Source organism: Carettochelys insculpta, chromosome 10, assembly GCF_033958435.1.
Source record: "Carettochelys insculpta isolate YL-2023 chromosome 10, ASM3395843v1, whole genome shotgun sequence".
NCBI classification, from domain to species: domain Eukaryota; kingdom Metazoa; phylum Chordata; order Testudines; family Carettochelyidae; genus Carettochelys; species Carettochelys insculpta.
In genome coordinates, this window is record NC_134146.1 from 20,523,846 (window position 1) to 20,548,312 (window position 24,467).

At 41.1% G+C, this 24,467-nt stretch overlaps 1 protein-coding gene and 1 long non-coding RNA gene across 2 annotated transcripts in view; one reads left to right on the top strand and one right to left on the bottom strand.

Moving 5' to 3' along the window:
• LOC142018264 (uncharacterized) overlaps window positions 1–22,098 on the top strand; it is an 84,763-nt gene extending 62,665 nt beyond the window's left edge. Inside the window, exon 3 of the long non-coding RNA XR_012646774.1 lies at window positions 22,050–22,098. This is a non-coding gene — a long non-coding RNA (uncharacterized LOC142018264). The remainder of the gene's footprint in view (window positions 1–22,049) is intronic.
• The window catches only part of PID1 (phosphotyrosine interaction domain containing 1), a 141,018-nt gene continuing 126,644 nt past the window's right edge, over window positions 10,094–24,467 (bottom strand). The window contains exon 3 of the mRNA XM_075003901.1: window positions 10,094–12,209. Coding sequence (XP_074860002.1) covers window positions 11,733–12,209 — 477 coding nt within the window. The 3' untranslated portion in view covers window positions 10,094–11,732. The remainder of the gene's footprint in view (window positions 12,210–24,467) is intronic.

Below are 24,467 nucleotides of genomic sequence, written 5' to 3' on the forward strand. Positions count from 1 at the left end.
TAATAATGGGGCAGCCCATGAGCATGAAAACCAATGAAAAGCAACATATAAGTAATTCATTTCTCAAACTGGTCAGGAGTGACTCCATTCAAGTCAGAGGAATTATGTTCGGGTGAAGAAGATCTCTCAGAACTCAAATCTCTCAGAACCCCTTGTTTAAAATAAACCAACTAAATTGACAGCCTGAGTATATTTGTCAATGTGTTATCACTTCAGTTTTCACCTGTTTCTACATTTGATGCGGCCTGACATCTTTTATGGTTAAAGAGACATTCAGCAGTTCACCAGCTCAGCATTTAAATGCTTTCGTGTCTACAAGTTTCCTTTGAAGTTCCTCCTAGAATTTTATTATTCTCCAGGGCTCTGAAATATCTTTCATTATTTGAAGCACAGCAGAATCTGGAATCCATTACAGAAGAGATCAAACCAGAGCAATAGGTACTGTAGTACACAAGCTTAAGGCAATGAGAACCTGTTTAACCCAACTTTAAAAGAAAGGTTTATGGTTTGGAATTAATTATAACCATTCTGTTCATTAAAAACCCTCTCAAAGGAAGGTTGCTAAATCAAGAGAAGAAGTAGCTTTAATAAATATCTCATTCATAGGACCTTAATTCAGATTGAAGAACAAAGTGATTTCCAGGAAAAAAAAAAACTGGAAAGTTAATTACAAGCTTTCACAACAATTTGTTAAGATGGGGGCAGGAACATATAAGTCCAAGGTTTCTAGAAAAACTATATTGTCTATAGCAGTGTTTCTCAACTTTTTTTATATAAAGTACCACTTAAAAAAATTATAGTACACCCAGATGTCTCATGGTACCCTTAAGGACCAGTTGAGAAACATGGTCCTAAGGTAATTGGAGGTCTTGAAACAAGTGTCATTCAACCTTTCCAGATTACTATACCCATTTCAGGAGTCAAACTTGTTTTGCAAATTTGTTACATGTCACTTAAGAACTACTTACAAACACATGCAAAATTATCACAGAAGACTACTGCTGAAAACTTGCTGATGTTCAACCATCTTATTAGCAACGAGATGAATTGGAATAGAAATGTAATTACATTTCAGCATAAAGCATATGAAGTAGTGGCAACAAGTCATTGTACTGACAACTATTTTTCTTGTATGTAGCCTGTTGTAAAACTAGGCAATTATCTAGAAGAGTTGGTGTGCCCCCCTTGAAGACCTTGGTGAACCCCCAAGAGTACACACATACCCCAGTTGAGGAACACTGGTCTACAGACCAAAATATTGTTCCTACTTTGTAAGAATTACATCAGACAACAATACTGTCTTTCTCCTTGATGGCAGTGTAAAATCTTTGAGTGCAATGGCCAACTCACCCTAAAAACACAGCATTCTCTGTTGAAATCTTCCTATTCTACTGATGGTGGGATGGAAAAAGATCCTGTATTCTGCAGACTAATATGCTTCATCTCCCTAGTTGATGAGGTGTGGTGTGGAAATTCAGTTGCTCTGTGGTGCACACAGTAACCAGAAAATAAATGTTTTCTCAGGTAATTCTCTTATTAAAGCCATATATGGAGATACATGTACACACGTGACAGAGCTGGAAAGGACCTTAGAGAATCACTGACTTAAGTCTGCTGCCCTCTTGGTAGTACCAAACACCATCCTTTCCCCCCCACTTCTATTCACCTCAGGTCCCTAAATAGCCCCCTCAAGGATTGAGCTCACCACCCTGAGTTTAGCAGGCCAATGCTCAAACCACTGAGCTACCCCTCCTCCTAAAACCTAGGCAACACATTTTATAAACAGGAAAATGCCCGGCCGCACCATTGTATTTGCACAGTCATCAAGCTACTTGCAAACGGAATTTTTTCAACTTGACCACACGTTTCAAAGTTCGATTTGTATGTGCCTTTCCAACAAAGGCATCAAAGAGAGTGGAGACAACTCTCACCTTAATTGAAGATTGCTGGAAACAATTCCATTCCTTGAGGCCACCGCTTTGGTGTCTTGTGCCATATTGCCGCAATAGGATTATTTTCAGATTGGGTGTTTGTACTCAGGTTTTCCTTGTTAAACATAAGTTGCTACACCAGTGATTTTCTCAGTTGCATGATACAATATAATCTAGGGAGCAGCCAGCAATGCCAAGACCAAGGGCCTGCAACCAAAATAGCGAGAAGACCCATTTTTATTTTTCAAATTCAGTTACAAAATCAATACTCAAGAGCCTCAATGCACGTGAATATGAGACAGTCCTAAATAACGTTAAACATTACTTTGTCACCCCTATTTTAGGAACAACGCACACGCAATGATTTGTACCAGTTGGAAAGTTAAGTTACCCCCATCTCCAGGTTTCACCCACCTAAACTGCCAAACCTGCCCCCATCATTCCCAGGTTTAACCCCTTCAGCACCAAACCTGTCCCCTCCCCCCACCATCCCCAGGTTTAACCCCTTCAGCCTCAAACCACCTCCCTGCCTCAGCCAACCAGATCCATGTGCTGCTGCTGCTGCTGCTGCTCCCAGGCGACTCCTCAGTGCAGCTGCACAGCTCAGGCAGGGGCAGGCTCAGCCACCCCTCCCCTCAGCTCTCCTGCAGGCTGCCTTCCCCCATGTGGAGCACGTAGGTGGCCCCCTGCCCTGACAGCTGCCCCCGGCTGCAGCTGACCGCTCAGCGGCTCTGGAGGCTGCCTCCGCTTAAACAAACAACTAATTTCTGTTCTAACGGTGGGCGTTGTTTAAGCAGCGGAGCTGCACATTGAGTCAGTGGCAGCAGTGCTCTGAGCCACAGGTGGAGCCTTTACTTGACACGCGGTTCCAGAGCCGCAGGTTGCTGAGCCTTGCTCTAGGTCCTCCAGCGTCCCTCCATACGGAAGGGCAGACCTCACAAAACATCCTCTCTCTGCTTTGCCCCCTTTCCCAAGCCAGTCACAGGCATTAATTCCATTTTATGGCTTTCTGCAGTCTGCCCTTCTAGAGCCAAGGAGCTGCCTACCATCTGGGTCCTTTGTAAGTGACCTCTCCCCCATCTCCCCTTAGTCTCTTCCTGATCTGTTCACACTGGGGTCATTAACTGAGTTGCCTGACCAGGACCAGCTGAAGGATAGCCACTATGCCACAGGTAAGGCTGAGCAACCTGGGACAAAGACAGGCAGCCAAGGACTACTCCTGGTTGCAACGGTGCTCAGAACCCAGGGGCAGGAGAAGCTGTGAAGAATACCCATCTGCACCATCTTATCCAAGGAACCCACATGGGACTGGAAGAGGGACAATGCCACTTATCCCAACCTACTCCACCTGGTCTACTAAGCACAACCAGCACACAACCTAGTGTAGACTGCAGGTCATGCACAGTGACCTCTGCAGGCTCTGGAGCACTGGGAATGGTGCCAGGGAGACAGATGAACTCTCTTCTGTGCACAAAGGGGAAGATTAGTATATGGATCAAAGCAGAAGCCCCATATGGGTCAACATGCTGAAGTTACTCAAACTGGCCTAAAGCAAATAAAAACTGACGGGGGGAGGGGGGGCGCTGAGTAATATCTAAAACCAGAACTTTTGGGGAATAACTGCAAATCTGACATAGCAAAAAGGCTGGCCTTTAATTCACTTAGTACAAAGAGTAACCTTTACAAAATGATGAATGATGACAGTGAGCAAAATGTCCACAGTACATTATTCTCCCCTCTGGGCTGTTTTCTTACAAAGCAAGGGATATCGTCTTCTCTTGATGAACAGGAATTTGCAGATATACCTCCCTATTCAGTGAGTTGACACCTGTATGTTTTGTATTCCGCTGTTCAAATTATGCACAAGACAATAATGCAGGAGATTTAAGTTCATTACTCCATCTCCCTGCTCCACTAAGAACAGGCACGGGAGCACAATTACATCATTTCTAAAGAAATGCAAAAACAACTGGATGCAGACTTGGCAAAGAATCTGTATTTATATGTCAGTAATACATGCAGCATTTGAAAAGTAACAATTTTAATAGACAAATCAGTTCCCCCCCTTTTTTTTGGGGGGGGGCACACTTTATCTGAATTCCAACATACAGGATTAATTTTTATAGCTATACTCACCAGTTTCCCACAAAACTTTATTAAACTACTAACAAACATCTTGTTTCAAAATGTGGTAGTTTCATAAAAGATTATCTGGATCTATACAGAGCCTTAAATTGTAAAGAAAATGCACTGTAACCAAAGCAGTACAGTGCCCCAGAACTCACAAGAGCGGGATACTGTAAAATAATCTGATACAGGTTGCACCTCCCTTATACAGCATGCTCGGGACCAGTCCCAGACAAGAGAATTTGCTATACGAAGAAAGGTGTAGGGCTTCTGCAGGCAGAAAGACTTGAGATCAAGGGCTGCGCATTTCCAGCCTGCAGCCTCCCTCTCCAGCCCAGGGTCCCAGGGGCTGCCATGTGACTCCAGCCAGACCCTGCCCCCCTGGCTCCCATGGAGCAGAAAGGAGCTCTAGTTCCCAGCCCCATGGCAACCTCCCAGCCACTGCTGGGTAGGCAGGAGCTCCTGGCTCCCAGCATCTCACCCACCACTGATGCGGGGCACTGGGGTTCCCGGCTCCGTGCTGCTGTGGGACGATGGGGGTGCTGCAGAGCAGGCAGGGACTCTGGCTCCTAGCCCTGCGGGGGCTCCTGCACCAGCCGCTCCTCTCTCATCTGGCAACATCCATGGTCATCCTGGATGAGGAATGCTGCCAGACAAGAGTGTGCTGGATTTCAGAAATGCAGCCTGTAGCTTGATTTGAGGTTTCCTCTTTATTTCAAACCTCTCACCCCGCCAAGTCACAAATCTTTTATTGGTGCATTTTAGGGACATTAAATGTAATTAAACAAGTGCAATTGTCTTTCCACATGTAATAAAGTTACTAAATGATAGAATTTTAGGAAGAATCATATTAATTTTTGTTTCAGATTCCTTTAAAGCAGGAAATAAATTAAATCTTCACGTGCCACTCCAAAAAAAAAAAAACCTGTGTGCAAGAAATGCGATTTTACCTCAGTTCCTCTCAGAGCCAGAGAAAACACACAGTATAAACAGGTATCAGATAGTTCCTCCATTAGAAATAGTTTTGATTCTGATTCTAGGCATAATCATGCATATTCTATTTTCTTACTGTCATAAAATGTACTGATAAAATACTTGCTATTGAAGACTGGCCCTGTTCCATGCTGAAATTCATGTTTTAATGATCAAAATGTTGGTCTCATTGATGGCCACTTTCTACCCCTATTTTAAAATCAATTTTAGGACAGAATACCTTAATGCAACTCCTTCAGTAACAATAGCAGAAAAACATTCCTGAGTCCCAGCAGTAGCCTGCCCATTGCAATAAACATCATCTGGTTTTTGACTGTAAAAATGGAGCATTTCCTTTCTATTGAGGAAACTGAAAGAAAATCGACAACATTAATGGTAGCTGTAATTTCTTTCAAAGCTATTCTGCAGACCCATCAGTTTTAGTTCTATTAGCATGTATCAGACTAAACTAGTGAGTTCACAAACTGAGTCCATCCTGGTTGGAGAAAAAGTCTTCAGTCAATTCAAGCCATCTCTGTTGTATATTTAATTACAGTGAGTTCTACAGCAAACTAGTTGAAAGTGAAACCTAGGGGTGATGTTTCATATCTGAATGTAATTTATTTTTGTCCTATGGTGTAAAAATGAGATCCTCAACAGATCAGTCAAATCTTCCTTCTTTCACTTAAGTGAGAAAATTTGTTTTACTTTAGATTTGGCTCTATACATAAGCATGCTAAAAGGTGGCTCAGAAACTAATTGTTTTGTCTTGCCTTAGCACAGCTAAGAAAGCAGAAATCTGGAAAGGCTGGTGTCCTTTAAAATATTCCTGTCATAACAGCTGCATCTTTAAGATCTTCATAAAACATATACTTGTTAAACTTCATCGGTTTACAATCTTGTAATTCTTTTAATAAAACATTACAAAAATCAGAATGACACCTATTTCAAAAGTATAATTTACTTAGTTTATTTAGATGTGTCACATATCAGCAACTGCCTCTAGATTATAAGCAGGGCTTGCAAAACTCTGTTATAGCTGTTTTTTTGGATCTGAGAGAGTATATATCTCCAAACTCATAGGCTATTGTTTATCCCCAAGGTTCAAAAGTCATAAGCCAGAAAAAAATATAAGCTTGGCCTAAAAATCATGCTGTTTACTTTGATGTTTTGTTTACTTGCTCTTTGGTTTGGGAGCCTTTGAAATACACTTGGGTCACATGTGTTAGCTTTCCCCCACATCTACGAAGGCTGGATAGTTACTTTTTACAAGACAAAAGCTGAGAATTGGGGTTTGATAAAAACACCAAGTATTGCCAGAGTTGTGCTTAAGTCATAAGAGTTGGCAAGATATTATATATAAAATTCTCAACCAGTATAAATTATTGCAACTTCATTAAAGCTATGTATATAAAACACCTCCACACTCCAAAAGGTCCTAGGTAACAAGCCTGTTCTCTTCTATAGACAACCTCCCAAACTTATGAGGATTCTCACCAACACCCACAGTCTATACCGCAGGAACACCAGTCCTGGAACTTCTCCTTGCAACAAGGCCCGTTGCCAACTTTGTCCACATACCTATCCTGGGGATGCTATCACTGGACCTAACCACATTATTCACAGAATCACAGGCACATTCTCATGTTCCTCAGTTAACATCATATATGCCATCATGCACCAACAATGCCCAGATGCTTTGTATATTGGACAGACTTCAAACTCTCAGACAAAGAATTAAGGGGCACAAAAGACATAAAAACACTCCTGATTCATGAACCTGTCCGCACTTTAATGGAGTGGGTCATTCTGTTAATGACCTGAAAGTTTGTGTCTTACTGAAGAGAAATTTTCACAACAGTTTGGAAAGAGAGGCCGCTGATCTTCCTTTTATATTCAAATTCGACACATTAAGATGTGGTTTGAACAGTGATGGGAATTTTCTAGGTCATTACAGGGGCTCTTATGCATACTTGGCTTTATCTAATTCTTGACTCCCCCCACGCCCCTCTGCTCTTTGATTTGCTCACCTTGATAATATTTTTTGATTTGTCAACCTTGATAACTATTTTTGGTTCTCTGTGCCTTAAATATCGAGTCTGTTCTGGTATGGCTATGATCTGAAGACATGGGTCTGTCCCATGAAAGCTCATCACCTAATAAATTATTTTGTTAGTCTTTAAAGTATCACTGGACTGCTTTTTTGTTTTGATAGCATATAGACTAGTAAGGCTTTCTCTCTATTACTCCTCCTCTCCATGATGGATATGCCTACACAGGAGCCGGAAGTAAATTTCCCAGCACAGATCCACAGACACATTGTTTGTGTTACTGCAATAAAAACCTGAACTTCTGAAGCCTCTGCGTTAGGATTGGAAGCTCCTCTCATACGCATCGGTTTAAGTCAGTAGTAACTCCATTGAGGGCAACAAGTTTATGCCAGGATAAACACGAGAAAGATGAGGAACACCGTCAAAAATTGGTTGCAAACAGAGCATCATACAAGCAGCCAATTCTTGTCTGCTTACTTGAAGGCTTTTAATTTTTTTAAGTAAATTCTTAATTCAAAATGTAACCTACAAAAAAAAAAAAAGAAAAAAACCCCACAAACCTCCAAACCCAGGGAGAATTATTCCCACACAAGTTGATGTCTACAAACCCTAGTCATAAGTACAACTGTAGAATAATGTCCTAATCAAGCAAAGTGAGAAGGTAATGTCTTTGCACCTTATAGCAGGTCAGATTTATTTACCGTTGTCTGGTGTTATGTGTTGCGGGAGGGAATCATCAAGACTTCATGGAACAAGGCATGGCAATCCATCTCACAAAACATGTTCTTCCATCTTCACATTGTTGAATGGAGGACTGTGCTGGTGTCATCAAAATTTGAAGTTGTCCTGTGTTTCATGAAGTTACTGTTTGCTAAAGCATTTGAAAGCTAAAAGCTGTGAAGCTTCTTTACACAAAACTTTCAGAATAGATAAGTGGGCCATTTAAATCAGCCTATTCTTTACTTATTAAAAATCAATGACAAACCCAACTGTGGCATTTTAATCAGTTTGCTGGCACTCCTGGTCATGGAGGCTCTGAGAACAGCAAACAGGCCGAATAGTCAGATGGACCCGTATCTCCTCTTTCATGGACATATAAATGTGTTGCAGTTATTGAGAGAGACAGCACTTTTAGACTTCACTTTCATTGACTTATGTTTGGGCTACTAGGAATAAAGCTATGTCTGAACAAGTTCCTGAGTATCTGTCTAGTTATTGGAGTCCAGTGTACTGTTCTCATTGCTTTAGTGAAAGAAGAGTCAGCACCGTTTGTGGTAGCTGAGAACTTATTCTTGGTGTAACTTAGAACCAGGTTCCCCACTAAATTTTTCCAGCTATGGGTGGAATAAATTTCGTTATGTGCACCAAGGCATGCTAATCAGCTGGGCAGCACCTGAATGTCTCCTGGGCAGCCAGCCAAGTTCTCAGCGTACAGGGAACACTGGTCAGAACCAGAAGCTCTTGGAGATTTGGGGAAAGGGGTATGTTCAATGGTGTTCAATATGATGTAAGAATATGAGTAAAAATATAACAGTAACTATTCTGGTCTCCAAATCGATCCTAAGTCTGTGTCTTTTGTCGTGTCTACAATGGTACCAGGTCTATTGGTTTCTTTATGTTCCTTCTGAAATTGCTCTTGCACAGGAGACTTGAGAATATTTTACAACTCAGTACAAATGATTGTAGTGCGCACCTCAGTAATAATAATACTGGCACATACCACGGATTGATAAATAAATACTAAGGGTTTTTCAACTGCCCTTTATCTGCATGTAAAACTTTTATTGACATATGGTTCTAAGAGTACCATTAGGACCATAACAATCTACTCCATACAACAGTTGATGTTCAACTCTGACAAAAACCAAACAGGTGCCAGAAAATTCCAAAATTCACTATTATACAGTGCAACATAGCCCACAGCAATGTTCTCTTGCCCTACCGTCTGTGTATACAAACATTTAATTATAACCGTTATTATTTAAAGTTTTGTTTTTAGCTTTGGCAACCTTCTTCTGACACATGCAAATGACACAAGATGTAAAGGACAGAAATCCATCACACGTTCATCAGGGCTCCATTTATTAAGAATCTGGCTCCATGGTTGACAACTGTTTTAGGGCTTAAATCAAGATTTTTTTTTAAAAATGATTGATGCTTAATGAAGATGCATTTTTAATAGTCCTATAAAATTGCAAGCTCTGGCTTTTTGGAGCTGTCTCTTGCCAACACACATGTAAGATATATAATCACTACTGGTAAAATCTGGAGGAGCTCGTTGAACCTTGTCAAAGAGACCCATGAGGTTACTATGAAAAGGACTAAGAAGGGATCTGAGAAGCTGAATGAGAGCAGTTTTGAATGCAAGTGTCTAAAAATAACTAAATGTTGGTTATTACTCTGTAGAAATTAGCAGGATTTGAACCAAAATTGAAAAAAAAGTTGTCTTTGTCCATAAAGAAAGATACCTGTCTAACAGAGTTTACATTTTTTAAAAAAAAAAAAATTAAGTTGTGGATTAAGCTAAGCTCTCATTAGCCATAGTGAGGAAAAGGCAATCTCAACTTTGAAAAAAACATTTAGTCCCGCCAGACTCGAGATTCTGTAACTCTGGATCATTTCTCTGCAGCAGGCATGCAAGATTCAATACCTAACTATTCCTGGAATTTGCTGAGCTTATTTGTTCTTCAGACTGAATGCTGATGCCCAATCTGAACCATTCCATGGTAGGGGAGGCAAGCTATTGCTTCTGTTCAGCAGGGCTGTTATGTTAAACTCACTGCCTGGAGAAAAATCTCTGCTCTCTATTAGAAAGCAAAAAGCATGAACATGTCCACACGCATTAAAATAAGAGTTAAAAACTGATCTTAGGTAGTAATAAAGTCAGCTAAACAAGAAGTCATAAAAATTCCGATTGTCCCTCTTGGAAACTAATGTAATGTTTTGAATGTAAATAAATTAATATTTGAATCTAATAGGTTTGGGGGTTGTATATATAGCCACACCTACAACAATTTTTAATCAGTTTAATTGATGTTTGTAAATACACATTATCAGTGGAACACAGAATCCAAGGTACTTGAAGCAAAAACAGAGAGTGCGCACTGGACACGGAGCCTAACGCTATCATAGCTTTAACTCAAACATATTTTTTATTAAAGTATGAAAGTACTTATGCTGGAGAATAGTTTACATACATTGTAAAGCAACAAGCATATTTTCAAGAGCCATGGGTTCTCCTCAACATGTCTCCATGCTCAACCTACATGCTTTAATGCTGGTCATACACGCAGGCATACACATGCTCTCTCACACAATGTGTGTGTGTACATATATATATTGTGTACACACACACACACACACACACACACACACGCACGCACACACAAAACACAGATACATAACTTTCTTTTAAGGCTTCTGTAAGGTGCTCTAGTGCCCCTAACATTACCATGGTAACAAACGACATTGTGTTGAGGAGCAGCATTACTTGCAAATTAATCATCTGCTCTTGGTCTTACAAATATTAAGTGAACCAAAGGTTTTGTTTTTATTTGATTTTTCTTCTGCATTTACAAAAGTTTTTAACCTTTTTGTCCATGAACCAGGAAAAGTGCAGATTATCTTAATGTGAACTTCTCAACCAAACACACCAACCACTTCAAACCTGACTCTAAAAGAACCAGTGACTTTTCCTTGTCAGACACTTTGCTATTTATGATAACACATCCCTGGCTTTTGTGACCCAGCATCACCATTATGTCAAATTACATATGTCAGGTTGGTGATGGAGACTACTTTGGAGTTAAGGCTCCCATGTTCATATCACTTCAGACCTGAGGTTGATCATAAGTCCAGTTCAACTGGTTAAGGATCATGGGTCTTATCAACAGGTCACTCAGCTCTCAGCAGGAAGAATGGACCTAGTTCATTGTATTACCAGTCATCATGGATTGTTTTCCCCCTTTTTTGGTACCCTGAAATTGTAATTCATGGTGTTTGGTGGGAGATTACATTAAGAAAACAGGCAAAGTGAATAAAATAACAATAGCATATGATATAATGTGTAAATATAAGCATCTTTTTAAAAATCTGTGAAATGCAAACAAACTGCAGAATGTCAGGCCATTTATCCAAAAGCCTATGAATGGTTGTTTCAGCCTAGGTCAGGTCAAACCATTTTGCAATATGACATGGGAAGGAATTTATTTTTCTGAACCAAAAAGCTGCCTTTGCCACTTGCTGGTGCATAGTAGCATCAGATCCCAGCTACGAAACCCAGAGGATCTATTATTAAAATTACTTGATGGGTTTCATAAGGCAAACGAGACTGAATCAACTTCAGAGTGCACACCTGAACTACACCAGGCCATAAACGGTTGATGGGTACATGAGTTGGAGAAGTGAAAAAAAAAAAAAAAAAAAAAAAAGCTTTTTTTCCCTCACATTTATAACAGCAGCAGATTTCAATGTAATATAATTACTTTACTGATGCATATCTTTAGATATTGATTTGCTCTTTTGATTTAAAAAGCCGGTCAGCCAAGCACTTGGCCGTCCTTCAATTCCAGATATCAGCTGTTGCTTATTCATCTATCAACTCCTTTTCCCTAGACAATATCTGCCCTTGCTGCACCACCAGTGAATTCAGTCAGCCATCATCAGATTCAAATTCATGAGACACTTCCTCAGATGAGCTATTCCTGTGGATCCGACCATCACTCTTCATGCTGTGGAAAGTCTTCTTAAAGGCCTCCATCATGGCATGAGCCAGCTTCTTGGCCTCCAGCTTGCTCTCACACTCTACAGCATGGCAGTCCATCTGATAGGACAAGTCATCATTGATCTCCCTGTAAACCCAAGCAAAGATGTTTGGGCTGACATTGTGGTCGGCAGTGCAGTAGGCAATACGTGCCACCTGAAAGGTATCCATGTGGACTGTGGCTTCGCCTTTGAGGTCCAGGTGATGAAGCCAGACTTGGAAGGGGCGGATTTCCAGAAGGGCATTGGCTGGGAAGATGTCCTCTCGGGCTAGTGTGTGCTTCTTCCATAATTCAATGACAGGTTTTTCTGTGCAACCTGATAAAAACTGCATCCCAGTTGTGGACACCTTACCCAAATACGTAACCTATAAGGAAAAAAGCAAAAACTAGATGTGATATCAATAGCCTCTGGATATTCATTTTCATCATCCCATGATAGCTCTTTAACTAGAAAAATAGATTTTTTTTCTACACATTCAAATGAAGCTTTCAGAATGACAAAAATACATGGTATTTTTAATCACTGGGGATTTTCAAGGGAGTTAGGAGCCTAATTCTCACATAAATTAATTTTACTTTGGGCAACTAACTCTCCTAAACTCCTGTGAAAATCTCCACCTTAAAACCCAATGCTGCTACTCTCACTCACATTAGCAGTTCCAATAAAGTCAGTGGAACTGATGCAAGTTCAGTCAATAGGATCAGACCCAGAGGCTACAGCACGGGACCCCGGTGCTTACCCACAGTTTCTTCTTTTCCTAATGATGTCTGTATTATTTTTGTTAAGTATACTTTAAACAGTAGTTTCACCTACATAGAGACATACAGAGTATAATAATGCAAGAACGCACTATGGTCAAAAGATCATGGTCATAGCAGAAAATATAAAAACTATTTTAATGCATTATCCAGAGTGATCTTGTTTGTGTTTCTTTTGCTGCTTCTACTTAAGTAATTATCCAGAAATCTCTAGAAACTATTCAATTTTAGCTGAAAGGCTGAGGCATTTACTCTTCCAATTTTATAGAAAACACGCCATTAAAAAAAAAAAAAACAGTAATAAACGTAGCTTAGTTTAATCACACCATCTCTCTTTGCTTTAGTGTCCAGCTTCATTTGGTAATTATCCAAAAGTAAGAATGCTGTTACCAGTCTGTATAGGAAAATGATGAGTCTTGACTCTTTCTTGTTTCACACGTCAAAATCACCTCATTACACAGCCCAAATCAAAACTCTAAATGTAGCATATGGGAAAGAATCAATACAGCTAAATCTTTATAGAACAACAGAGTGACCATCCATCCCATACTTGGCAGGATGCTCCCATATGTGGGATGCCAGAAAGGCGTTCCTACTTCTTTTTTTAAAAGGCCTAGTTGTCCCGTATTTGGGCCCTCCCCCACTGATCTTTTCCACCAGCAGCTGCTGGCCAGAGAGCACTCAGCTGCCCCCACATGTACCACTTCCATGGGGCTCAGGAGGCGGGGGGGGGAGGCCTGCCACTTCCCTGGGGCTCAGGGAGAAGGGTGGTTGAGTAACAGCAGCTGCCACTTACTCTGAACTTGAGAAGGGTGGAGCGCCGGTGGCTGCTGCTTTCCTGGGGCTGAGGGGAGGGAGCACTGGCGACTGCCACCTCCTGCCCAGCTCCCTGGGGCTTGATGGAGCCCCCCAAATATCTCCCTGTTCCTGATTTGGGACAGGGGTATATGGTCACCCTATAGATCAAGAAACATTTCTCAGCTATATTTTGAATGGTGCTTTTATTAACTGGAAAAAATTAGATTTCAGGATAGTCAATATGATTTAAATATAATGTATGCATAGAATTGCCCTCTATCGTTGTCTGCACTTTGCATTTGAATAGTGCTATAAAAATAAAAGCAAAATTAATTTGTCCAATTTTAAATATAATGCACATAGAACTATGACAGATCAAGCAAATGGCCCACTATCCTTTCTCTGATGGTTATCAATACTAAACTCATCTGTAAGTGAACATGTATACGGTATATTTTAATTTCTATAAATATAGACATCAAATATTTTGATTTTTATTTATGCTTTCAATAAGGAAACATAGATTTTTACATCTTTAAATATATTAAAGATCAGCACTAAGAAATTCCGGATTTGCATTTCATAAAAAGCAAAATTACTGCAAAAGTAATTCTGGGTTTACTGCAAATATTGTTAAACTCCTTCTGAGACTAAATTAGACTATGGTTAAAGAATAAACTGAAAAATAGCGTGGCACAATCAAAAAACTAATTTTATAACTGACAAAAGATTTCAGGACAAAAGGTTTTATTCCCCTCTAATAAATATTCATGGCTTCCATTGGAAATATTTTAAATCTTATAATAACTTTATATTTTTGGGAACTGGGGGACCACAATGGCTAGAACTGTTAACAAGGCAGCCCTACTGGTGCTCTGATTTATTTTATAGTATAAGTGAGGAGAGAATAAAGTATCTAACAGTTCATAATTACAAACTTCACTCACACAAATATTACATAAAAAAAAAAATCAAGCAGCAGTTTGACCACAGTCTACTATCCAGTAGTACATCATTTATTCATAGCCATATTTCTAGTAAATTAACACATACATGTGGAACGTAGCATGTTCAGAAACTATTTCAAAAATCTATTATGTTCAATTTAAAATTCACAATTGTTACCAAACGACTAGCCATTGTAAAGAAGTTGCAGCACATTTGGAGTCTGATCCAAAACCCACTGCAGTCCAGGTGAGCCTTTTTGTTGGCTTCAATGAGATTTGCATCAAGCTTTGAAAAAAACAAAAAATGGAGAGTGAGCCTTTTGCTAATACACTTTGTCCCAGCGAACCTATTCCAATTCTACTTCAAAAGTGGAAATCCTGCCACATATTCCCTGGGGTTTTGCCCTTCCAAGAAATGTGAACACTGAGAGAATAAAAACATTGAGTGGTCCAGGAGTGAGTCAACTCTAAAACAAGAGAGGGTGGACAATGTCGTATTGTGCAAGTGTGTGTTGCAAGCTTTAGAATTTGACCTCTTTGTCCCAGGAGAGGGTAGCAGGATGAAGAAGACTGACTTTTTCGCATTCAGTGAGTACCAACAAGCTGTCTACATTTTTTATTCTGATCAGTGCTTTCACTGGCGCTTACCATCTGCTGTATCTAAGGCCGTGTCTACATTACTCCTGAAGATTGACCCATTCGGAGTTGAGTTTCCGGGGTTATATTTCATGTGTCTGGTATGGATGCATAAATTTGACCTATCAGGGGACAAAGTTGACCCCGTATTCTTGTCAATCTTCTTGATTCAGGACGACCAGGTACATTGAATTCTAGCTATGCAGTTGGTGTAGCTAGAATTGTGTATCTGACATCGACTTACTTGCCTAGTTTAGACACAGCCTCAGTATATATGGTACCTAAATGTAAAGTCTACACCAGGGGCCTGCAACTGAAATCGCAACAAGAGCCATTTTTCCAAATTCAGTTACAAAATCAATACTTCAAGAGCCGCCACACATGTGAATACGAGACAGTCCTTAATAAATAACGTCAAACCATACTTTTTGTCACCCCTATTTTAAGAACAGAAGACACACAATGATTTGTACCAGTTAGAAAGTTACTCCTATCTCCATCTTAACCCCCAAACCTGCCCCCCCATTCCCAGATTTTTCCCTTCAGCCTCAAACCTCCCCCCAGTCCCCAGGATTTACCTGCCACAGCTGACGAGCTCTGCATGCTGCCGCTGTTCCCCACCACCTCCTTCTCAGTATGGCTGGGCAGCTCCAGCAGGAGCAGGCTCGGCCACCCTCCCCTCAGCTCTCCTAGAGGCTGACTTCCCCCATGTGGAGCACACAAGTGGCTCCCTGCCCTGCCAGATTCCCCCACCCTCTGCCAGAGCTGACTGCTCAGTGGCTCCAGAGGCAGCCACCACTTAAAAAGCTAAATTTTATTTTAACTGCAGGCATTGTTTAAGTTTGCAGCAGCCTCCAGAGCTGCAAGTAGAGTCAATGGCGTCAGCTCTCGGAGCCAGGAGCTGCAGGTTGCCAATCCCTCATCTAAAACAAAGTTTCTGTGGGAAAATATTCTGTATAAGCATGTGTGAAACCTGAGCGTGCCTGCTTGGAAGAGCTGTGAATTACTCTGAAAACCAGGAAATGGCAGCAGAATTCATGACTAAGAGGAAGAATGGGGCTTGAGGAAACGGCATTAGAATGGGACTTAGATGATATGGCTTATATTCCTAGTTTGGACATCTTACAGACAGGGAATAGTACTATTTCCCCATGAGGATATATTTATTGGTATTTGTGAGGGTTTAAGTTTCTACAACAATGAGCACCACAGAAGAGACTATTAATAAAGTTGACCTTTTAGATTCACAGTTCTGCTACACTTATTTTCAGAGAATCATTCACACTGGACAATGTAGTGAGACTTAACAAGTAATCAGATTTTTCCCTTTGATGCTGACTATTGCAAAAGTACAGGACAGTTCATTGAAGACAGGTTGCAATTCACATCGTTACCTCTCAGTTCCCTCTGTTAGATATAGAGCAGAAAGGCAGATATAGATATAGAGCAGAAAGGCAGAAGGCTGGCAAGAGTTCTTGAAAAGGTGACTCAGAGTCTCCCTGGAATTAAATGCTGTTTAAGTGTTGTACATTAGATAGCAAACCTTCTGGAATTAGCCATTTTATTGACCTGCCCATTAATATTTGCAGAGTTGCAGGTACTGAGACAAGATAAATTAAAACTAGCCAAGGGTGGATTTATTATGCATTTCTCCCTGGGTTCTCAGTTACAAGAATATTTCACACATAAGGTTCCTGCACATTGGCTTCTACTTCCACCATTTCATTCTTATTACAAACACACACCTCATTTAACTACACAAGAGCAGACCAAGCCTACTGTTACAGAGTACTGATATTAGAACACAACCATTTTTCCTTTTCCAACTCCTCTGAATTCACTAAGTGATGATCAAAGCTTAGATCACCCCATCCATGATGAGATGCAGGGGGGAACAAGTTTAGGATACAAACTACAGAATGTGGCTAGCCTTAGGACCCTCAAAAGCAGGGACATCCTTAGGATTTACGGGGCCCGACACAGTACTATTGGACTGGTGCTCCTTTGCCCAACAGCAGAGCAGGATAATTTTTTAAAGATGTGATTTTATAATCCTCCGCAACACACTAATGAAATGCTTTAAAGCAAATTTTAAACTGAGGTCCTGTTGACTGACACAGTACATTGAGAAACTGACAGTATATACCTGGGTTGGCAAATACCTGTTAAATGGTTTCATTACCACTTGAATGGCTCTTTCATAGCTTCAGTGTGTTGCTTACAGCTCTGGCTTTTTCGCATTTAGGTAACTAGATCCTCTCCAGAGGAAGCACAGCCAAAGAACAGGGACAGGAAGAGGCAGGTGGGTGAGTGGACTTTAACGCTGCATATTCTGCATGTGGACAAGGACAAGGACTACCCTGCTCAAAAGTAATCCTAATTTCCAGCCAGATGTGACCCTAATATGTGAATGAACCAGTGACCACTCAACCCAATCTGCTGCCCTTGGCAAAAATTTAGTGCACGTCCCCTTCAGGTGAAGCCACATACAACAAGGTGCCCTGGGTGCATTCGGCATGCGTGGCTGTGTGATACCAAGGCCCGACCTCTACGGTAATGAAGATGTGACTGTATACTTAGGTGGGGTGAGGGGGAAGCTGTGTGGTCCAGTGAGTGGAGCACTATGAAGTGTGAATGAGGCAGTCTGGTAGAGATCTGGAGGCTCTGTGCAGAGGAAAGGCTATGCCGTATTCAGTAGGACAATAGCCATACAACAGCTGAAGGGAGTGAGTGAAACGAGGGCAGCATCTGCAGCAGGAGGAGATGACTAAGCTACGAGTACTTAAAAAAACAAACAAACAAAAAACAAAAAAACATTGCTTCGCCTAGAAATCTGCTGACCTAGGCGGCTGCTCAGGTAGACTTCAATTAGAGCAGCCTCTGACCCCTATGCTATTGTGTCTTTTTAGGAGATATTTGTGTTGGTTAAGATGACAGATGCTCTGTGTAGCCACACGCACAAGAAATCTTACAGAATGTTCAGTGGTTGTACAGCAACAATTCATATAAGAAGGAAAATTTACACACATCCACCCAAAGTACCCCCCAGTTGCATATATAATGTGGGCTACTGTGGCAGAAATGTTACAGCTTTGAATTTTCTAACCTTCATGTGCTTAACTTTTCATCTCGGTATTGTATTAAAATGGATTCCTGCTTCGTTCAGAACATATAGAGAAACTGTTTCCTTCCACATTCACATTTTGCAAAATAACTGAACCAGTTTGTCCTGAAGCTTTCCAAGACAGATAATCTTTGGGCTGAGAAGAAGCATGGGGTTAATTTCCATCTAGGAGGAAAATATTCCATGCAGTTCCTTTCCCACAAATATATGTCTCACTCTTCCATTCAGAACCCAGTACTTAATTGTCAATTATGTTATTTTGTTGCTGATCTTATTGTCAACAGGCACTTGGCCTTTATAGCTTTCACTCAGATTTCAGGGAAAACGCCACCTCTTAAAGGCAATTCATTAAAAAAGGCACAAAAGACAAACAGACAGAAGGAAGTACTTTCTCACACACACCGCATATCCACCTTGCATAGGTCACCATCACAGGGTATTAAAGAGGATCACAATTTAGCAAGATCTAAAAACAGAATTAGCTATTGGATCTGATTATCCTCTCACACTAGGTGGAAACAGTAGCAAGTCCAATGAAAACTTGAAAACTAACGCTAAGTGAGAACAGAATAATTTATTCTGTATTTACAGGCATCAAACATGATGGTACATTTAAAAAGTAATACTGTGCATGGATACACGCATAATTAATGAGAATAACACTGGTAGTTACACAATTTAGGTTAATCTCTGGAAAGGGTTAGCAATATTTATGCGCAGTGATTCCCAACCTTTTCACTCGTGTGGACCTCCAATCATCCCTCCAAACCATTTACGGACCCCCATCAAAGACAATTCTAGCCACTTTGTAAATGAAAAAGGAAACCAAAACAGAGATATTTGGACAGCAATTAACATTATTTGAAGATATTTAAATTTTAAATTATTAAATTAATTTAATAAGTGATTGTAATTTTACAATTTATTTAAAACTTATTTTCTACGATCATTTCTATTTATTTTTTTTTACCCCATGGGCCTCAGGTTGGGAACCTCTGCTTTAGCACATAAAGGCTACGTCTACACGTGCAGCCAACATCGAAATAGTCTATTTCGATGAATAAAGTCTACACGTCCTCCAGGGCCGGCAACGTCGATGTTCAACTTTGACGTTGCTCAGCCCAACATCGAAATAGGCGCTGCGAGGGAACGTCTACACGTCAAAGTAGCACACATCGAAATAGGGATGCCAGGCACAGCTGCAGACAGGGTCACAGGGCGGACTCAACAGCAAGCCGCTCCCTTAAAGGGCCCCTCCCAGACACAGTTGCACTAAACAACACAAGATACACAGAGCTGACAACTGGTTGCAGACCCTGTGCCTGCAGCATAGATCCTCAGCTGCCGCAGCAGCAGCCAGAAGCCCTGGGCTAAGGGCTGCTGCCCACTGTGACCATAGAGCCCCGCAGGGGCTGGAGAGAGAGCATCTCTCAACCCCCCAGCTGATGGCCGCCATGGAGGACCCAGCAATTTCGACGTTGCGGGACGCAGATCGTCTACACGGTCCCTACTTCGACGTTGAACGTCGAAGTAGGGCACTATTCCTATCTCCTCATGAGGTTAGCGACTTCGACGTCTCACCGCCTAATGTCGAAGTTGGTGCCGCTACTTCGAAGTAGCGTGCACATGTAGACGCAGCTAAACAGTTTAAGAAAAAACATCCTGCAATAGGATCAGCAGCATACAATTGAGTTGAGTTCTTTTCCTTCCTTTGAACTAGTAGGTTAATATAATTGAGGGAGGTATTTGAACAACTCATATGTTTTGATTTGGCAAGATCTAAAGTGAGCCCAATCTTACACACACTGAAGTCAATAGCCAAATCCTACATCGACTTCAGTGAGAACCTGCCTCACCCTCTTTCAAGGCCATACATTATTATCAGGCTGTTGAAGCACTTAGTAGTTTCACATGCTGTATTTTAGTAAGAAATAGGTAATGGAAAAGCCAACTCACCACTGTACTGCTACCCTTGAGTAATAAAGAATATTTCATATCCTATGCTTTTCCAGAAATAGAAATACTTTTTTCTGGCTTTTATAATAGTTTGATTTGAACATTCCATTTTTCCAAAGGGTTGTGGAAGATGTGACTCAGATAACTTCTTGTGCATTCTAAAAGCTGCCTATAACCTTTTCATTTCTGCTGTGAACTGAGAATTTCTTTTGAATCCCTCTCACTGGCAAGCCACAACAATCAAACACATGCATGAACTGAAATACAGCTGTGGTTTTAGCACTGTCATTATGTGCATGTGAATACTCAAACCATTAGCAAAAAGGCAACTCATTCTGCAGAGTTCCTAATTTCTCTTCACAAAATTTGTAATCCTCCTTCTGGAAGGCCCATCTTCCTGAAAATTTCTTTTTGGGAGATCCCCCAGGGGCCGTGCTTCTACATGCTGTTCTGGAGTTAGGAAGAGCTTCTTCTGGACTCCGAATCATGTGCCCGTATGCTAATAAGGTGCCAGAAATTTACATCCACACCTCATCAGCATTTGCTGGGCCATTCATTGGCTTGCCACATTTGAAACAAGCGGCATGTGTAGAAACAGCCTTTCTGTTCTTGATGCACTTCTCCGGCCTTGCCACAGGGAACATCATTACTTATGGTCAGTCCAGCTTTTCTCAGAATTTTCATTTTTTTCTCTCTGTAGCGACGTATGCTGAGGGAAGTTATAGACTGTCCATCAGTAGAGGTTTTCAAGACCAAATTAGGTGAACACCTGTCAGGAATTGTCTAATTATTACTTCGTCCTTCCTGGAGCAAAGGGAACAGGGCTATGTGACCTATAGCGGTCCCTTCTGGCCTCTATGAATCCATGATTTAATGTTGCTTTACTTTCTATTATGTGATCAAATTTCTCTTTTTATTTAAAAATGACCAAAACTGTCCGCGATTATTCTGCACAAGAAAGCTCTACTGGATGAGACCCTGAACTTCATTTTTACCCAGATAACAGGAGAAAAAGCACTAACTCTACCATAAGCATGCATGGGAATTTGCACAACACTGAAAGCACATGCACAAGACGACAAACAACATAGGAGTGGGGGTATAAAAAAGTGCTCATTTGGCATTGGCACAAATTACACGGGTTGCTGCTAAACTGACAAAATTGGTCAATAACAGTTCTTGCATCTGAATATAAACTCTGGGTTGCCTTCGCAACATCAATGTCGTCTTCCCCATTCCACTGCTATCAGACAGATTAAGTACAAATGCCCAAGAATTTCACTGATATACATAATTTTTGAGAAAGTGCTTCTACTTTGTCATTCATGAGTCACAGTGCTAAACTCTTTTATTACAATCCCAACTGCTCCTCCTGTCCCTGCCTTTGGGTCACCCACTTTCCCCTCCCCAGTGCACTCAACCCATTACAACTAGTCCTATAAGTGAGAGCTCTGGTTTCTGGACTCACATTACAACTTAGCTCTGACATTTTTTCGTGATGAATGGGGAACTGAATTTTTGTTTTCCCCATCTCACTCTTATCAAGTTTCCCCAGTGTGTAATTTGTCCTGGAAACTGGCTTCCTAGATATATAAAGACTGTAGATATTGTCACTGTCACTGATGAAGACAGAAGTGATTTATTTATGAGGTATTGAAGTGTGCCTGGGGAGAAAAAGTCGCTCAATAAAGATGACATCATGGTAATATATGCACACTCTCTCTTGGACTCCATTTGTCCAGCTCAGAGTCAAAACAAAGGATTCGTATTCTCACAGTATAAAAACAGTTTAGTTTATTACTTTAAAATGCCCTCTTGCTTGATATACTTCATGAGGAGAACAATACAAACAAAATCCTGAAATGTTCAGAAAATCTGCAGATCCTGTGATTAAAGGAGAGAAAAGAAAGGAAAATACAAAGTCTTCTTTAAAGAGCTGCCAGATAACAATGTATGCATTTTATTCTTTATCTAATTTTTTCCAGCTACTACAGCATTTTGAAAATGACAACATCAGAAAAAGAATCTGAGAAGACTGAATACACATATCTGATGGAAGTAGAACTTTTTCTAACTACAACAGTGAGGGAAACTACTATAAGGCTGTGTCTACACTATGAGATAAATTCAAATTTATTAATATCGATTTTGTAATTCTGGAAATTATAAATTCAATTCTGACTATCCTCACCTCCCCACGTACTCCTCACTTATTGCTGCCACACTCAATTGGCAAACGTTGCCTGTTGCCGCAGTGCATTGTGGGAACCTATCCCACAGTTCCTTCATCCCCCATAGCAGTGTGGATACCTCATGCCCCTCCTGTGGTAAGCAAATGTCCCATTGGAAGGAAAGAAAAATAGGGCATCCACAGAGATGGCAAAAAAGTGCACAGAAATTACTCTTCTGTAGCTGAACTCTCAACTGGCCATCCACTGAGTGTCCCCCCTCCTGTGATTGCATCTGATCCCTGAAAATAACACAGGGACCCTGAAAAGCTTGAAGAAAGAGAAGATAGGAAAGTTTCTGGAAAAAATAAAGTTGCTGAGGGAGGAGAGTCTTTGGCATCCCAGTGCACTATAAGCCTTCTGTGCACAGGCTGTGTTCTCAACTGGCCATCCACTAAGTGTCCCCCCTCCTGTGATTACATTCAATCCCTGAAAATAATACAGGGACCCTGACTGTGTTCTTAAAGTTAAGAGAAAGAGAAAAGAAAAATCTAGGAAAGTAGATTTTTGTCTTCCCTCTTGACTACACAGACATTGCCAATACAGGGGATGGCAGTGAAATATCATACACTGGTCCCTTCCTCGGGGCATGGAGGGGAGTTCAGTGGGGGGGGACCAGTTGTAGTGGTTCCCCCAACTATCTTAGCCACGGGGGGTGGGGAGAGATGTCTCTCTGGTGGCAGAAGGCCATTGAGTATCTTAGCCACTGGGGGATGCTTCCCCTGCAGCGGCTGCAAGCACCACTGGTCCCTTGCTAGGGGCGTGGGAGGACTCAACGGGGGGGCAGTTGAAGCGGTGCCCTGACTATCTTAGCCACAAGGAAAGATTTCCCTCTGGCGGTAGCAAGCCCCCGAATATCATAATCACTGGGGGAGACTTTCCCCCCGGCAGCTGCTAGTCCCCGAAATTCATTCCCATCCTTGGAGCCCTAAATGCGTGCAAGCCAAGACATGGAGGGAGAAGAAAGCAAGGGAGGGCAGAAGAAAGGGTGAAAATGAAAGGGGAAAAAAAGAAAAAATAAATCTTCTGTTTCAAAAATACAAAATGATTGTAAAGAGCAAAATTTTGAAAAAAGTACAGATATCTGCAAAAATATTCAGTTTACAAAAAAGGCTATTTTGCATAAAAAGATATTGAATGAAAAATTTTGACAAATTCTATAAAATTATTATTTTTAGCAACAGAGATGGTCTTTACTCAACAACACAGAAATCCCTAAATGGTAAGCAAGCTACAGCAATTTGGTGTATCAGACATAAAATACCAGTTTGGTAGAAAAACACCTTTTTTTAAAAAAAAACAAAACATATCTTTCTTACTGAATTTTCAAATGTAGAATGGCCACAAAAACATGGGATCTACCATTTACTACATTCCATTAGAGCAATGGACCAACATTTCTGGTTTACTGCCAAAATATGAAACACTTCCTTCTTCACGACTGCTGAAGAATCTCCTCTGCCCCAGCTCTAGTGGAATGAATGACTGTTCTGGAATCATTCAAACAGAATCAGGCTACAGCTCAACTTTCCTGAAGAAAGTAGACTGGATTACAAAATGGATCGCTGTTTCTCAACTAGGCAGTGGATATTATCTGTACACGCATGCACATACCTACACCCTTTATGCTGTTGTAATTTCATTGCGTAAAGTTCTACCCTTTCTATATCTGACTAATACTCTTGAGTTACTCCACACTGCAAGACAAGGAAGCAAAAAAGCATGCCCTACTACTGTCTCTTGCAGGAGCGGCCAACCAGTTAGAGACTAAGAGCCAAAACAGTTTTGGATAGAGTGCAAAAAGCCACATATTATTTATTCAATTTATTTATTTTTATCTACCTGTATCTCCCATCTCCCCCACTCTAACCCAATCCCTCACTCCTCCCCCACAGGCAGGCACCCCCCAGTTCCCTACCAATACAACTCAATGCCAGTAACTCACTGGTGCCACGCACTTCTCCCTCTAAGTCCGGGAGCACATATGAGCTGCGTCTACACATGCACGCTACTTCGAAGTAGCGGCACCAACTTCGACGTTAGGCGGCGAGACGTCGAAGTCGCTAACCTCATGAGGAGATAGGAATAGCGCCCTACTTCGACGTTCAACGTCGAAGTAGGGACCGTGTAGATGATCCGTGTCCCGCAACGTCGAAATTGCTGGGTCCTCCATGG